The 16,521-nt window shown below is 36.3% G+C and overlaps 1 protein-coding gene across 2 annotated transcripts in view; it reads left to right on the top strand.

Annotated features, from left to right (window-relative positions):
- The window catches only part of LOC133526958 (protein unc-13 homolog B), a 330,171-nt gene that overhangs the window by 86,210 nt on the left and 227,440 nt on the right, over positions 1-16,521 (top strand). For both annotated transcript variants that reach the window (XM_061863822.1, XM_061863821.1), the window contains exons 6-13: positions 4,653-4,766; positions 5,617-5,732; positions 8,198-8,301; positions 12,660-12,745; positions 13,393-13,489; positions 14,955-15,177; positions 15,696-15,780; positions 16,122-16,262. In XM_061863822.1, the coding sequence (XP_061719806.1) occupies positions 4,653-4,766; positions 5,617-5,732; positions 8,198-8,301; positions 12,660-12,745; positions 13,393-13,489; positions 14,955-15,177; positions 15,696-15,780; positions 16,122-16,262 (966 nt within the window). The remainder of the gene's footprint in view (positions 1-4,652; positions 4,767-5,616; positions 5,733-8,197; positions 8,302-12,659; positions 12,746-13,392; positions 13,490-14,954; positions 15,178-15,695; positions 15,781-16,121; positions 16,263-16,521) is intronic.

Raw genomic sequence — 16,521 nt, 5'->3', positions numbered from 1 at the left:
TTCATTTTTAATAAAACAATATCATTCAAAGGTAAATTCTACCAGCTAACATAAAGAAACAACTCAAAATTTTCATCTGGTTACTTTACCCCTCATGTGGATAAAAAGCCACTTTCTCATTAGTTTTTGAACAATCAAGAGGACCAGTTGTTGTGGTGAAAAATACATTGAGATAATAGAAGGAACTGAAAGTAAATAAGGCTTATTTGAGAAACTATAAAAGCCTCCAACATCGATTTATCTACAGCCGACTGCAATGTATTTTTAACTCGCTGTCTAGGAATATCGTTTGGTATTCTCAACCGTGAAATAACATGAAACAGGCGCCAGTTACTTCGTGCTCGTGATGTACCTGTAAAATGTTTGTTCCTAGGGATATTTTCAAGTACCGTAAACTGGGGTTAATTTGAATCGTGAGGAAAAATTAACTATACATTTTTGATAATTAGGGAGTAGAGTTTTGAACGCAATCTTAAAAGTTTTACGATGAGGCAACCTTAACACATGATAAAAGCGTTCAGCAACCTTGTAGGTTTAAAAATCGATGACCAAAGTTTCCCCGCGATTCAAAGTAACTCCATTTTATAGAAAATTTATGTCGCATTTATATTCACATGAATTTATATTCATATGAAGTTAGATAGTTATAGTTTATCGCGTTTACAAATGTTAATCTAAAGTTACTATCGGCCCGATTCGAAGAATGACTAAGACACGTTTAAGATCTTGGAAATATTTTTAAAAGATCGATAACTAAACGGCATGTCAAAATTGACGTTTATTTCGATTCCGCTGTGATCCCAATAAGATCTATCTACGATATTTCTAACGTCAAAGTGACATTGGTTGCCCGAATCGAGCTTCTTCTGTCAATTACACGACATACAAACGATATCTAAATGAGAACTTATCTAAACCAGAACTTATCGTTATCGTATCTCATTCTTCAAATCGGGCCGAATATTTTAGAAACTTGTTGACTGACAATATGTTAAGTTCAATATTGTGAATTAGCCGAAATGAATATGTTATACTTAATATACATACCTAGGCTAGTCCTACACAAAAATCTTACTTAACAAACATGCTGTCCATAAGTCTACAGAATAAATTGATGAAGATAAGACTACATAGTGTGATGCTCAACGTTTTTTTTTAAGCTGGTAAATAATTGTATTTCAAGATATTGAAATTCTTGCTATATACACCTATTTGTGCTCATTCTTATATCATGATCTAATGGCTTGATCACATGTACCGAGTATTCAGTGGCCGAGTGCTCAGTACTTTTAGCTCAGTATTACATTAATAATCACTGATTCACTATTCATAAAAGTCTAGTAACAAGGTAGGCGACGTCAACCATCAACTTATTTTCAGTAGATTTAACGCAACCATGAACGCTGAGTGCTCAAAAATTAAAAGTAAATTAGTCACGTATATCTATAAGCACATGCGCTTGTTGAATACTGAGCTAGAAAGTCTCGCTAAGCTTAAAACCTAGGAAATGACATTTGAAAACCAAACAAAAAAAAATAAAGTATTAATTGGATTGATTCTAATAGCCGGATTTAAGCAAGCATGGTGGCTGCTAAGGCGATGTGAGGTAAGTTTTGTTTGAAGTCATAAAATTCATACGAAAAAATTTTATGTACTGTATTTTCATGAAGTAAATGAAACCAAAATGTCAACTTATAGAAAATTTTGGTAATCGATCACCATTGCATCATTTGAAATTTCTAGGTTATAGTTTTTATTTAGGTATATATGAATCGACTTTTAGTTAAATAAAGCGCACCAGCGACGCTCTCAGCGGTAGAACTCAGTCGCTGTGGTCGAAAACTGCTAAGAGATAATGAAAAAGTATTATGTTTTTTTTTTTTAATCAAACTCGATTTTAATTATTAATTTGACGTCAGGACATTAAAAGTCCAGTCTAAGTGAAATATCACCTTCGTTTTGTTTACTAGTTTACTCGATTTTAATTATTAATTTGACGCCAGGAAAACAAAAGTCCAGTGACGTGATAGCTAGCTAGTTGAAATTTTCACAGATGATGTAATTCTGTTGCCGCTATGACAACAAATACTAAAAAGTACGGAACCCTCGGTGGGCGAGTCCGACTCGCACTTGACCGGTTTTTATTTATATTTATTATTAGTATTATAGGTACTCTAAACTCTTATAAGTAATCAACGAAAAGCACAAGCCGTAAACAATTTGTTCTAGATACTTTTCATGATCATTTAGACACAAAGGTAGACATTGTACTTGGTTATACTTTATCGCAGCCAATTCTAAGGCGGGTCATGATTTATTCGCGCCGAAGCCTGACGTAGCATTTTCGTCACGCAAGCTTGCTTTTTGCTGCCACATATTTTCTGTAAACTGTTGGGCTGAACGATTTTGAACTCTATTTTTAAGAGTACAAAACACAAATACTGAAAGACATGAATCTATAAAGCAGGTCTATTTTTATAATAAAGCTATTTTAAGTATTTCCAGTTAATTTTTGCATTAACGTTTTTGCGTCTAATTGAAATCTAGTACGACAACCTGGGCACTTAAGTAGGTACCGTGTATTGTACCTGTGTATATTTTATGGTCATGTTTTGTAAACGTCACACAATTTCTAACTACGATACAACTACGGTTATTTTTAACACAAGGCTATTTCGATTGCTTGTTACTTCATACCTTCATTAAACCATATCAAGTTAGCGCTTATTGCACAGACCGGAAAGAACTCGTGAAAAAGTATGATTAATCAATTTTTCGAGGTTTTCCCAAAGCGCCATAAAAGGAGCGCTATTATTATTCAAGGATAACGAAGGCTTTATTTAGTATCGTTCTAAATATTCTCATTATCCGATAATAAAACAAATTAGGTCAATAAACTCACATGGCTCCAGTAAATTAATTCTAACCCGGCGTTCGGCTGAACGCTTCGGCCACGAAACGCACGCCGAGCGTTCACGCTCGACGCTAATGACATCCGAGTGACAACAAAAACTCACGCAAAAAATAACAAAAATCAACCTTGTTTTATTACTAAGTAGTACCTAGGTCTAAACAGTTTATTATGGCTCTGAGCTAGTGGCAGTAGTTATTAAGTTTTGATTGTCAGTAAAACAAATGTATGCCGGTCGGCCTTAGCGCAGAGCGTGAACTCTCGAAGAGTACGTTGCGTGGCCCTCGGGTAACGTTGGTAGCGCGGGTGGAAATTAGTTTAATACAAGAATTAGGTCGCGTATAATGGTTGAGATAGGGCGCGAGCTGAACGCACTGTCTTGATCTTATGACCTTTTATTTAAGGTCAGTGTGCAATTAGGTAAGAGTTAAACGAGAATTTAAGGTCTTTATTTCATTTTTAAATTGTAATTGTGATTCTACGAGCACTAAGTACCTCTACGAGCGTATACTCAATAAGAAAACATATTAAAGACGCATAGTTTTAAAGAAACAGGACTTAATGACCGTACACTTATCTACATTTAACAATACTTATTGATTTTTTGTTAAATATTAAGTCAAAGATTTGATTTTGACATCAAATTTAATATTTTTAACACGCCTCAGGTATTCCCCGTAGTCAAACCAAAAGTTCAGTTCTGCGGTTTATTGAATTTTAATACCTATTTCTAGTCTTAGATTACTCAAGAACCAAATGTCAAGGGAGTCGTGGTTTACAATGCTGGATAGAAAGTTTATATTCGTCTTGGTATTTCTTTTCAACCATCCGTTCCTAAATGCTCACAATTTTATTCAGTTTTTCCCTCGTGGGTAGTTTTTCCATAAATAGACAGTAATATTGTAATAGTGTCGCATGGTGGATGAGCCCTAGGACGGAAATCGTTTGAGTATCTATATATGCGTGCGTACGGCATGTCTGTATACGCATAAATGTGTGTGTAAGTTTCATAGCGCAGTCAGTTGAAAATATTTTGGCATCCATGGAAACGTGGTACAAAAAAAGTAGTTTTTTACTTGAAATTGACAGGCACTCATATTTGACAATTGGAACTTTTCGACATCGCTAATAGCAAAGAGAATTTGAAAGAGATGGTGGATTGTCAAAGTAAACTTTGTAGCCATAGTAAATTTACTGCTATCTTTCAACACATGATTCAAACTTTTAGAACGCGATTTGACATTGATCCTTATTCTTTCACTGATACCTTTGGCCTAGCTTCTATGAGAAGGTGCCACGTTTTGATATTTATCAAATTTAACACATCAGTGAAAAAATAAGGGTCAAAGTCAAATGACGTTCGAAAAGTTTAATCATGTGTCGAAAGATGGCAGTAAATTTACTGTGGCTACAAAGTTTAATTTGACAATCCACCTCTATTTCAAATTCTCTTCGCTAATAGTTATAAACTAAATTTCTGCCAACCTATAGACAACCTACTGCCGCAGGGTGAGGTGATACCAGTCGGGGTGGAGTGAATCCATAATGTATTAATACTATGACTTATTTTATTTGAGGAATATTACCAGCGTATAAGGTTGTAAAATTCTTAGGTTTTCCATTTTTGGATCAATCAACTTTTAAGTTGTTATATTCACCTAAAACTAGTCATATTTATTAAGTTACGTAAGTAACGGCGTGGAAACCAGTTGAATTACCATTTTACTTGTTTCTATTTCAGACGCAGAAGGCACGGGCGGCGCCGACTTACAGCGCAAGCTGGATCTTCTCAACGGTGCCCTCGACGCCGAACGCGCCGAGCAGGCGCGCCGGCAAATGCAGTATATAGCTCATTGTAAGTAAATTTATTGACTAAACTATAAACTTGTTAGTAAGCAAGTTTCAATGGAATTAAGCGGGACATGCTGCTGGGCAGAGTGATGGTAGGGTGACCAAAATGTTAACGGATTAGTGTTCACTTTCGGATGAAAGAAGCGCCTGGCTTCCGTTAGCTCGTTGGTTGGACGACATTCGGAAGATCACGGGGCACTTCTAGATGAGACTAGCCGAAGACCCCCCCGATATGTGGCGTACACGGAGAGAGGTTTATGTTTAGCAGCAGACGACAGGAGGCTAAAATGATGATGATGAAATGAACTTATTAAGACATAAATTTGACCCTGCCTATGAAGCCAATGGTCCTGGGTTGGAATCCCGGTAAGGGCATTATTTCTGTGATGAGTCATGGTGTTTTCTGTGTATTTAAGTATTTGTATGTTACATTTATCGTTGTCTATCGTTACCCACAACACAAGCCTTCTTGAGCTTACCTTGGGACTTAGTCAATCTGAGTAAGAATGACCTATAGTATTTATGTAATATTTATTTAATTCACATGATGCCTTCGACACTGCCACTGAACGGGATTATATAATACATAGTAATTAATATACAGTATCATGTAATTGACCGGCACATTCTGGAACAGAAACATTAGACAAAATGTCATTGTCATTACCAAGATTAACTATCTCATCATCTTCCTCTCGTCCCGGGTTTTTGCCACGGTTCATGAAATCCTGGTATCCGTTTGGCAACTATTTAACCCCAAGACAAAATATCTACCTCTTATTTATAAATGAAAAATATTGTTTACTTTTTCATGTTCTTGCTGCTGTCCAATTGATGTATTATTTATATTCCAGCGGGTTACTCCGAGGATTCTGACTACACTTCAGATCTTAATTACCCCGTGGGTCAGCATGCCAACTGTAGCGCCTCGCAGTTCCGCACCGCCGCGCACCAAATGCACACGCCACAGGTAATAGTCATGAAGGGAGCGTGCGTCAACTGTGGAGGGCAGCATAGGATCACACTGTTTTTTGGCTCGAAAGATTTAGGGCCAGTTTAACTTTTTAATGTAGGCCACTAGATGCCATACCTTACAACGCGCAACATAGCGTGCGTGCATAGGGGCAGCACTTACATACAGGCGTTAAGCAATTCGTGGATGAGATCGATTTTTAAAAAAGTGAATCTACGTATTGCTATTCCTGTCGAGGAATATAATTGAAGGATTCGAGGAATAGTTATTTTCTCCTATCATGCGAGGAGATCAGATAAAATAATCAATTACTTACCTATTTAAGCATCAAGCATCACTAGAATTGAACCTTTACATCAAAATCCTTAAAAAGAATCTGCCTCCATAACATTTTTTTTAAATTCTAAGGCACAACTCATACTGCCGTGTTCATTCAAAATGATTGTGCAAAATTAAATAATTCTTGTGCAATATAAGCTATATTTTTAAACACATGAGATAAAAATATAAAATTTGAGTAGTCTTTGATTTTAAAAACCAGTTTTCGCACGTAAATAAGGGTCTTATAAGAACGAAATACCTATGTTACGTCTTTTTCTCTCCCTATCTCATCTTCATACTTATCTACTAATCTTTAGTCGTATAGACGCGGTTTTAATATAACTGGCTGCTTTTCCTTGGTCAATACATGTTTTTAAAAGATAATGACTAATTATTTTCCATACAACTTCCCGTCCGCTGAAACAATACAATAATTATTTTGATTTTTTATTACTTGAGTTTATCTATAATAAAGAACTTCCCGTACTATTTTTGCTATAAAAAGATGAACATTTCTGAGCAAAGTGGAGACAAGTAATTTTAGGTATAATTAGAGTAATTAATAGGTACGTAATTACCAGCTAATTTACTGACTCATTCACAACAAAAGTAAATTATTTCATTCATGGAATACTTAATTTTATGATTTTTACCTGGAACCCCATGGACCTAGAGTTGTAAGCCCATGTCCAGGCGCGCACAAGTTTTTGCAGAAATCGCAAAACGTCTGGTTGACGTAACTGGTGACCGAAGAGCTGGCTGCTTCCTCGCACAACGTATCAGTATTGCAATACAATGAGGAAATGCCGCCAGCATCCTCGGTACAATGCCTCAAGGACCTATATCAGATTTAAGCTAGTTATAGCAATCCTCTGTATACATCCATTATGTATATTGTTATTGTAAATAAATAAAAAACTTTAAGCTTTATGCTTTATGCATTTACCTCAATATATCAATAATACTATAGTATCTATCAATAGAAATTTAACTTTGATTACTTTTCTGATATATGCAAATCTTATACCTACAGCTAGCGTACGCGAAATTCTAAAAATACCAACAAACATTGGAATAAGTTGCACTCAACTGAAACAAAATTCACTGGCTATCAAATAAAATGTTCACTTTATCGAATCTCTATCTAGTAAAATATTGATTTTATAGAATTTTATTGAATGCAAATCTAATCGGGTGTACGATATCTCTGAAACGTTTAAGTTTTATGACCATTTTATAGCAATATGTTATGTGTTTCAAGTCTTAGGATCTATTTTGTTATTGAAATATTTTATTGTTCGGTGTAAATTATTTTATGTCAAGCAACTGCAATTTTATCGTGGGGTTCTATATATTTATTATCTTACAAACTCGTAATTAGTTAGCGACAAACAAAGTACGCACGTTCTTCAAATGTAGATCTCCACCAAGAAAGATTTTTTCACCACACCCACACTGGTAAAGGCTCTCTTGATTGTTCAAAAACTAATGAGAAAGTTGCATTTTGTCGACATGTGGGGTAAAGTAATCAGATGCAGATTTTGAGTTGTTTCCTTGTAGAATTGACTTTCAAATGATGATTTTGAATGATAATTTTTTTATTAGATAAATCAATATTACATTAATTTGGATTTGTTTCAGTTTGATTTTTTGTGGTGATTCATAGTTAGTATCTTCCTCGCGTTGGTGAAAATTTTTGTGTTTCACTCGGAGGCAAAGTTTGTTTAACCCTCGTGCCTTGAAACCCCTAGCAACCCTCAAGATTCCACTTCTTGAGCCACTCGCTACGCTCGTGGTTCAAGTTTAGAATCTTTCGCTTACTCGGGTATCGATATTAGCACGAACGGTTAAATAACAACTTTGCTCCCTTATAAAACAAATAACTATTTTTGATCCATCCTTAAAGGGGATGAAAAGGGGTCTGAGTTTTTTTAATGACTTCTTCGCAAACACAGTAGTGTGGTGATGTAGTATATTATGTCATTTATTATGTTATCACAACATAAACTTTATAAGTAGTAACTATCCCGTAATTCACCATTGATTCCGTGGTTTCGGTTTAATCGACAAGATATGATTTCAGTTTCCACCGGAACTCCAACTCTTCATCATTAAATTAACTTATTTCTTTGTTATTTCAGAGATCATTGGAGGTGTCCAGAGAAAATTCATCCGAGAGAGACGAGTATCATATGCACGGAGACACCGACCCGCTTTACTACAACAGTCAGCCGAGAACAAATAGGTACTTACTGTTAATACTTACGCCAAAAATTTTTTTCAACTACATCGGTGGCAAACATGCATACGGCCTGCTTGATGGTGAGCGGTCACTGTAGTATATGGACGCCTGCAACTTCAGAGGTGTTACATGCACGTTGCCGACCATAATACCCCGCACAATCGTTGAGTTCTGGCAAACGTACCTACTCACCGGCAGGAACACAACACTATGAGTAGGGTCTAGTGTTATTTGGCTGCGGTTTTCTGAGGTACTTCCCAATTGTTCTTTGCTCTAGATCTGGAATAACATCCTCTGTGGTGTGCTATACAACACAAAGCGAGATGACATTTACAATGCCCATACCTCTCTTTTAGATGTATTTTAAGGACGTACCCGGGTCCAAAACTAATAAGTGTTTAATCAAGATTCTAAAACTTCGGTATTTAGCCAAAACTCTAAATCGTCTAGTACTCATAATTGTGGAGCTTACTGTGGAACTGGCCGATTTGTGACGGATTATCCTATGTAATATATATTTTTTACTTTTTATCACATGTCATTTATATCGCGTATAATGAATTTAAAATACCTCCTGACGTTTCGAGCCCTTTACAGCGTTTGTGGTCAGCGGGTGACTGAGGAAAACTATATTCACCTTTGTCAAAATTTACGTTAATTCTTCATTGAATCTCAGTAGTGTAAGGTAGAAGTACTAGTGCTCGACGCTGCACTAGTCATCGACATGGGCACTTTATTTCATGGAAATATAGGTTAAATTTGAACAACGAATATTTTTCTGTATTCGAACTTAATCCGTGTCACTTTGACATAAAGTGCCCATGTCGAGTACTAGTGCAGCGTCGAGCACTAGTACTTCTACCTTACCATTCAATGAGTTCATAAATTATAACTTCGCTCCACGGTCTCGTTTTCTTAGGACGGCTTAGTACTTACCTATGTAATATATCTGTCCAACATTGAGGAGTACAATCGTTGGATCACGATTCACGATTTTCTTAAACGTATATTGTCTTGAACAATAAAATTTTTAACATTTCGAAGACGACATGTCACCTGTGATCTCGGAGAAAGCCTGGCCAAAGTTGACATGACGAAGATCTTCTATACCTATTCAATTTTTTTAAGATTAGAATTTTCTAACATTGCATATGTAAGCGACACTGTACTTCAGTGCATTCTTATAGTTACTCAGATTTAATATTGGAGGAAAAAAAGAGGTTGAGGTTCCAAAATTTCTAATCTTAAAAAAAGAGGTAGCTGCGCGATTTTTTGAAACTTGTCAACAGATTAATATAATGAATTTAAAATATATGCCGAAGATTATGGTCCTACTTTGCATGTACTACTTCGCATACCTAGCCTTAGTATTTATAGTTTTTGTTCATTAATATTATTTTTGTATGTGGGTAGTTATGTACATAGTATTTTTTCCTCGGTCTCCGAGCCACGGACGCTGTAATACCTGGGCCACATTAACGGTCGTTTGCGTTGATTATGGTGATAATCCCAGTGTGGGTGTATAAAAAACATCCATTATTGCGATAATTAACGGCGTTTCCCGTTGGTGTGGCCTCGGCATAAAGGGCATTCGAAACGTCGGGATGTATGGTTAAGGAATTTAAATTCAGTACCATTTCATATCTTGACATAGTGACATTAACAATAGTACGAGGTCCCTATAGTGACTTCCATATTGATTGTTACTACGACAAGGTACAACATGATTCAGAAATTAATTCTTTGAGTGTGTTTTAAAATCAGTATAGATATATAATCCGTTTATACAGTTTTATTTCCTCGTTCGAATGTCCAACTTTGCCATTGGGTCCATTCCAAATGGTATCTCGATAAAAGTGTTGTCTGTAACTATACAACTACGAGTAAAAGTAAAAGTACCCCGCTATTCCATTCAGCTAGTACTTATCTCAATAAAACACAGATGGCGTTTACAGGCAACAATCAATTCTTTGATACTAGCGCCATCTCTCATGATTGGTTCAAACTATTTACCTTGAATGTTGGCTAAGAAGGGGATGTTTTGGAGTATCTTATGTTTACAAGCCACTAGCTTCCGCAATACGCAATTTTACTGTCATAGCAACGTAAATAAGGACAAAAGCAATATTTTTTATAGGCATACCTATCTTATTAGTTGAAATTTACATAATTAAAAGCTAAAATACCAAATAAGAGCTACACAAATTCCTATGGATATCAACAACAAAAGACTTAACACCTGCTTAACACGTTGACTGCCAGGAACCCGGTGGGCGGGTTCTCTATTCTTAGTCGCTTTCCTCTACAAAGCGGGAAAATGCTGTGATTAGCGAGCGTAGCGCTACAAATGCATTGAATTAACACCGATGCATTAACACCAACTGGGGAAGTACCTCCACCTTACAGAAAACCGCAGCCAAATAATACTAGACCCTAATCATAGTGTTGTGTTCCTACCGGTGAGTAAGGTTGCCAGAGCTCAACGAGGGTGTTAAGGTCGGCAACGCGCATGTGACACCTCTGGAGTTGCAGGCGTCCATAGACTGCCCTACCCTAAATAACAAAAAATATGCAGTTGGAATCCTTCTAGATATGTCTAAAGCATACGACCGCGTACAATGTAACCTACTATTAGATAAATTATACGACATAGGAGTGAGAGGAATAACACATAAATGGTTTGCTTCCTACCTAACAAATCGTAAGCAATACGTTGAAGTCCAATACCACGATCATAACACGGGCTTAATAACAAATGTTAAATCAGACGAGCAAACCATCAACCACTCTATACCACAGGGAAGTGTAATTAGCTGTTTGTTATTTATAATTTACATAAACGAACTCCCTAAAGTCATAGACAAATCATGCGTGTTGTTTGCGGATGACGTTTCAATCCTGACATCATGTTCAAATAACGACAGTCTGGACACTGACCTTAATGACACAATGAATAAAGTAGTAAGTTGGCTCAATGACCACAATCTGGAATTAAATCTGAACAAAACAAAAATCATGCAATTTAAACCAGCACAAAAGCGCGCTTTAGAAATTGATTATTCGTTTAACGGTTATAAACTGGACTGTGTAGATACCTTCACCCTACTAGGCTTTGATATTGACACAGGCATAAACTGGAAAGCACATGTTCAGAAAATCAAGAATAAAATGCTCAAATTCATCTATGCCCTGCGAGAATTAAAAAAATCGACTAGTCTACACTCGGCAAAAATAGCCTATTATGCATATGCCTATTCTTGGCTCAAGTACGGTATCATCCTTTGGGGAAATAGCACAGACGTAAACGATTTATTTTTGCTTCAGAAGAAATGCATACGCATCCTCGCAAATATATGGAGTCCAGAAAGCTGTAGACCACATTTCATTAAGTACGAAATTCTAACCCTAACCTCTATGTATATTTTCGAAATTTGTAAGTTCGTAAGAAAACATTCGGACCTATTTACAAAATTAGTAGACCAGCCCCGACGCTTCGAAACAAGGTTTAAACATAATCTAGCTTTGCCTTCAACCTCTAAACTCAAACTCCATAGTACAAGTCCAAACGTCATGGCAGTTAAAATATATAACCACCTTAAAAATGATATCAAGGCTCAAAAAAATTACAAACAATTTAATAAAATGTTGAAAGACTTTCTGATAAATAAATGTTACTACAACTTACAGGACTTTTTTGATGATGATGTTACAGACACCTTCTAAGCAATTATAATTAACTATACTTCATGAAAACAATTTATTTACAAACTTACCTACATTTATAACCAAAAACTAAATCTGTATTATGAATATTGTACATTAATTAATTTATTTGTTTGATATTTATTAGTGATCTCATGTGTAATATAAGAATTGCTTCATAACTTTCTTAAATAAGTAGATAATTTTGATAATATGTTATGAGTTATGAATAATAAGATATTATATGCTGTGCCCTTGCAGGGTCCATGTGAGACATTGTATATCATATTGTATAACATCTGTACTGTACCATGGTTGCAATAAAGAATGATTATTATGATGATTATGACTACGGTAACCGTCTACCATTAGGCGGGCCGTATCCTTGCTTGCCACCGAAGTAGTATTTAAAAAAAAAACACCGTACCGTTTACCCATCGTTTTATCGGAAATATAAGGATAAAATCATCCGTTCGGGAAATCACGTTGAGTATTTATTAGAGCGACCTTAACTACTTATTTGTAAAGCTTATAATTTTAGGTATAGGTTTTACATTTAGTGGCACACATTTGTCAAAGATCAAAAAGTATGTTGTTACTAGTATCTAACTAGTTAGTAGTTAGAATTTGTTATATTTACTGTGATTTGTTTGTTTTAGGTTAGAAACGTGGTCACAACTTCATGCTCAAACAAGCGTTGAGTCTGCGATATCTTGGCGAACGGCTGCCGATTGGCAATCTGCTGGTATGATAATTCTAGATTGGATGATTTTTTTATATATTAAACTGACCAAAGTGCTTTGCCTACATGCCAATCTTTAACGCTCTGTATACTATACTATCACAGTGCGACTGTGACATTTGCGTTTCGTTTGCTACGGAGGGTAAATGATGTAGGTTATGCACCCAGGGCAGACTAAAGACGTACGTATTGTACACAAATTATGCTCATAGTGTGATTGATCACTGTAATAGACTTGCGTCAAGGGCTGTTTCACCATACGTTTTTTAACGCACCGTCGTCGACGCGCGTTTTCATTTCATTTATCCATAAACAATGATATATTGTGTTTGAATGATACATTATACATTATTATTATTTAGGAACATAGCTTGTGTATCGCGTGTGTATCGATACAAAATTCGATATATGAATGGAGCACGCTGCACACCTAAGGAATTTTATTTCTGTAGGTAGGTATGATTCTTGTCACAGTGAAACTCAAACGAAAATACGAAAAGTACGAAGTGGCATAGAAATCAAATTCCTTGACCATAAAAATATAACTTATATGCTAATCAACTCCAAGTATGAACGTGATACATACAAACGAAAGTTTACATAGTCATTATTTTAGTTATAAACTTGAGTGTTTTTTTTATCTATTGCAGAAGACCAAAGGCGGCCAAGCCTCGAGAGGCAGAATACGCTTTACGACGAGAGTATGGGCTACGGTTATGACCCATATACCAATAGCACGCACATTAGGTATGATCTTTCTTTGCTAAAGGATGTAAAGATACCTACTATACCTAGTGTACCTACGTCCAGATCTGGGGGCCAAGATAAGATAAAAATCATACATTGACCAATGATAAACGAAAGAAAAAAACGTATCAGGTTGACAGATGCTACAAAAAGTCAGTTACTATTTTCGTACAAGATTCAAGTTTCAATTGGCGTTTTCTATCAATAATTGTCATTTTAATTGGCTTCTAGATCTGGAAGCTAGCGCTTGATGGCGAACTGCTTGCTTGCTCTGCTCTCGTGCATTTTACAGTCAGTAAAAACAGATATATTTTAAACTGACCCAAAGGTGGATTATATATTGATACGATATGTGCGTAAATGCTATCGGCACATTTGCTACAAGGACAAGGATCTACAAGGACATAAAAACTAAATACTTTTAAAATAAGCAGTGGTTCGGAAAAAAAGTAGCAGCGCATTATATGGATTTTTCATTTTATTTCGTGATAATTTATAACCAGTGCAATTTTTATAATAATATTGAAGAAGAATTGAATTTTTCGCCTTTTTTGTTACATCTCTCCTAACACTTTTTGAACAGCGTCTTCTGAGAGACTTTCTGGGGTGTTTCTCATAAATATAGTTTTTTGTTTAAGTTTGATGAACTTTTTAATACCTTATTAAATTGTATTTTATTCAATATTTAACTCTTTTGATTTGACTCCACTTTGAGGTAGTTACATGGAATTTCCACTTTTGTGTATTTTCCATTTTTACAGAAATTTGTCTCCGATAGCCAAGGTTAGATTGGAGAGAGTTCCTGACTACCCAAGATTCAATCCAGTTAATTGGTATTAACTTATTTATGATATTCTTAAAAGCATAGAACAAGTTCTGAAAAAGGAAATTCAATTGTGGCATTGTGAAAAACGGCAAGTGAAATTTGTCGAACTGTGTTGTTCAAAAAAGATTTCAAGTATATTACAATAAAAATGAAAAACTCAAACAATGTCATATTTCTCAATATTATTTTATTTTTATTTTCATCTCTTCAATTAAAAAAATAAATAAACAACATCGTACTTAGGAAAAAAAACCCAGATTACTTCTACTTTTTTTAGTGAACCACTCCTTATATTTAAGTAAGTAACAATTTGCGATTCTTATTTGGTTTTATGACGCTTTCTTACAGCATAGTAAATTACAAACGTACGCAACCTTTCAAAACTAAAGTAATGAAGGACAATACAAGAGGCATCAATTCCGCATAATACTATATTTAGAACAAAACCATTAGAATGTAAGTGGTTTAGATTGCTTATAATGACCCACTACAGTCACGAGTGACAACAAATTACCTTAGATATCGATTTTATGGTAGCTCATCGAAATGCTATTAAACCCACATAATTTGCTTCATCCAAAAATACTTATAATCCAAATAAATTGTATCACATGACTTAATAAAAAATATGTTTTCCAGGGACCATTCTCATTTATCGCAGCAACCCAGCTACGAAGAGTACTACGACTCTTCTAGCTACCCGTACCAGATGTCGTTCGCGGCGGAGGACTCGCGGCAGTGGGATAGCGGCGGGCGCTACTTCTACGACGAGTGCTACGGGCTCACGCCGACGGAATACGAGAACATAGTTAATAAGAGGCGGTCTTCTGTCGTTCAGCTGCCACAAGTGCCGCATAAACAGGTGACAGCTGCAATCAAGTCGATTGGTCATTTTATACCGGAAATTCGCTATGATAAGACCTACCGTTTGCAATAAATGAAAACATACAAGGAAGGCTTTGGCGCCACTAGCTTTTGCATAAGGTGACGGCGGCGAGAAAAGATCTAAGTGCGTGTTCTCGTAGAAATGTCAGTAGGTCGATCTATAGGAAACATATCCACGCACATATGGCAGACCATTCAATGTGCAAGTTATCTATTGCCGAAATTGTTCAACCTATGCATAACTGCTTTTAGCAACCAATTGTTGTCCAATTGGTCCGCCTGAAGACGTTTTAAACTTGCCTATCTTTTCGAGAGTTACTTTTCAATCGTATCTAATTGCCTTCCGGTTAACATTTCTTGAAACAAGGATAAATTTAATATATTCTTCAAAAGAATACTTTTATATTGGTTTAAAGCATCTTTCTGCTTCGTGTTATGAAGTGTCTGTTACTTACTTATGTAAAGAGTTACTTTTAATCTGTTTCATTGTTTCAGTTACCGGCGTCCTCTCGGTTTTCGGATTTCAACGGTATGGCGCCATACAGACCGCGGCAGCGGCGGACCGCCGCGAGTCTTCCTGGTTAGTTTATTTCAGAAAGTATAGACATTCTGAAAATTACCTTTGGATTTTTAGGTACCTGAACCACAAAGGACACATTCTGTAATTTCAGTTTTTTTGATTGCATTCTACCGTTGTTGCTTATACTGGAAATGTACCTACTTTATTTCAATAAAGACATGCAGGATATAAATAGTTATATTTACTTTCTGCCGCGTATCTCGTCTATGGCAATATAAGACCAATATTACATCAGTATTATCGGAACACGTCAAGAACGTGCTGCCGCTTCCTTTGAAGTCTGCTTTGACGCCGCACTTTTAATGCATACTTATAGTTGCAATATTATACATCGTCACCAGCAACCCCCTCGTCGACGCCGAAGCGCGGGCGCGCGCTGCCGGTGCCGCCGGGCAGCGAGTCGGGCTCCGTGCGCTCCCGCGGCGGTCGCCGGCTGCCGCGCGCGCCCCGAGCGCCGGCGCAACACGTGCCTTACCTACCCGGTAACTATCTTTCTGAAGGTTCCCGATGACCACTGGTCTGCAGCTGCATTACTATTGCAACTTTACTGATGCAGCATTGGACCCGAAACACTTCACTATCGATTTCTTTGATAGTAATGCGGATAGTAGTGGCAGTTGCAGTAATGCGGATGACTAAAGACTGATGATCCTACAGCCGAACTCATTGTCGTGTTTTGTGGGGCAATGATTATATTTAGAATTATAATGTATCTTATTAAATAAAAAAAATAACAACAAA

Source organism: Cydia pomonella, chromosome 17 (assembly GCF_033807575.1).
Source record: "Cydia pomonella isolate Wapato2018A chromosome 17, ilCydPomo1, whole genome shotgun sequence".
Classification (NCBI taxonomy): Eukaryota; Metazoa; Arthropoda; class Insecta; order Lepidoptera; family Tortricidae; genus Cydia; species Cydia pomonella.
The sequence above is the reverse complement of the archived record's forward strand: the minus strand, read 5'-3'. Positions and strand labels throughout refer to the sequence as shown.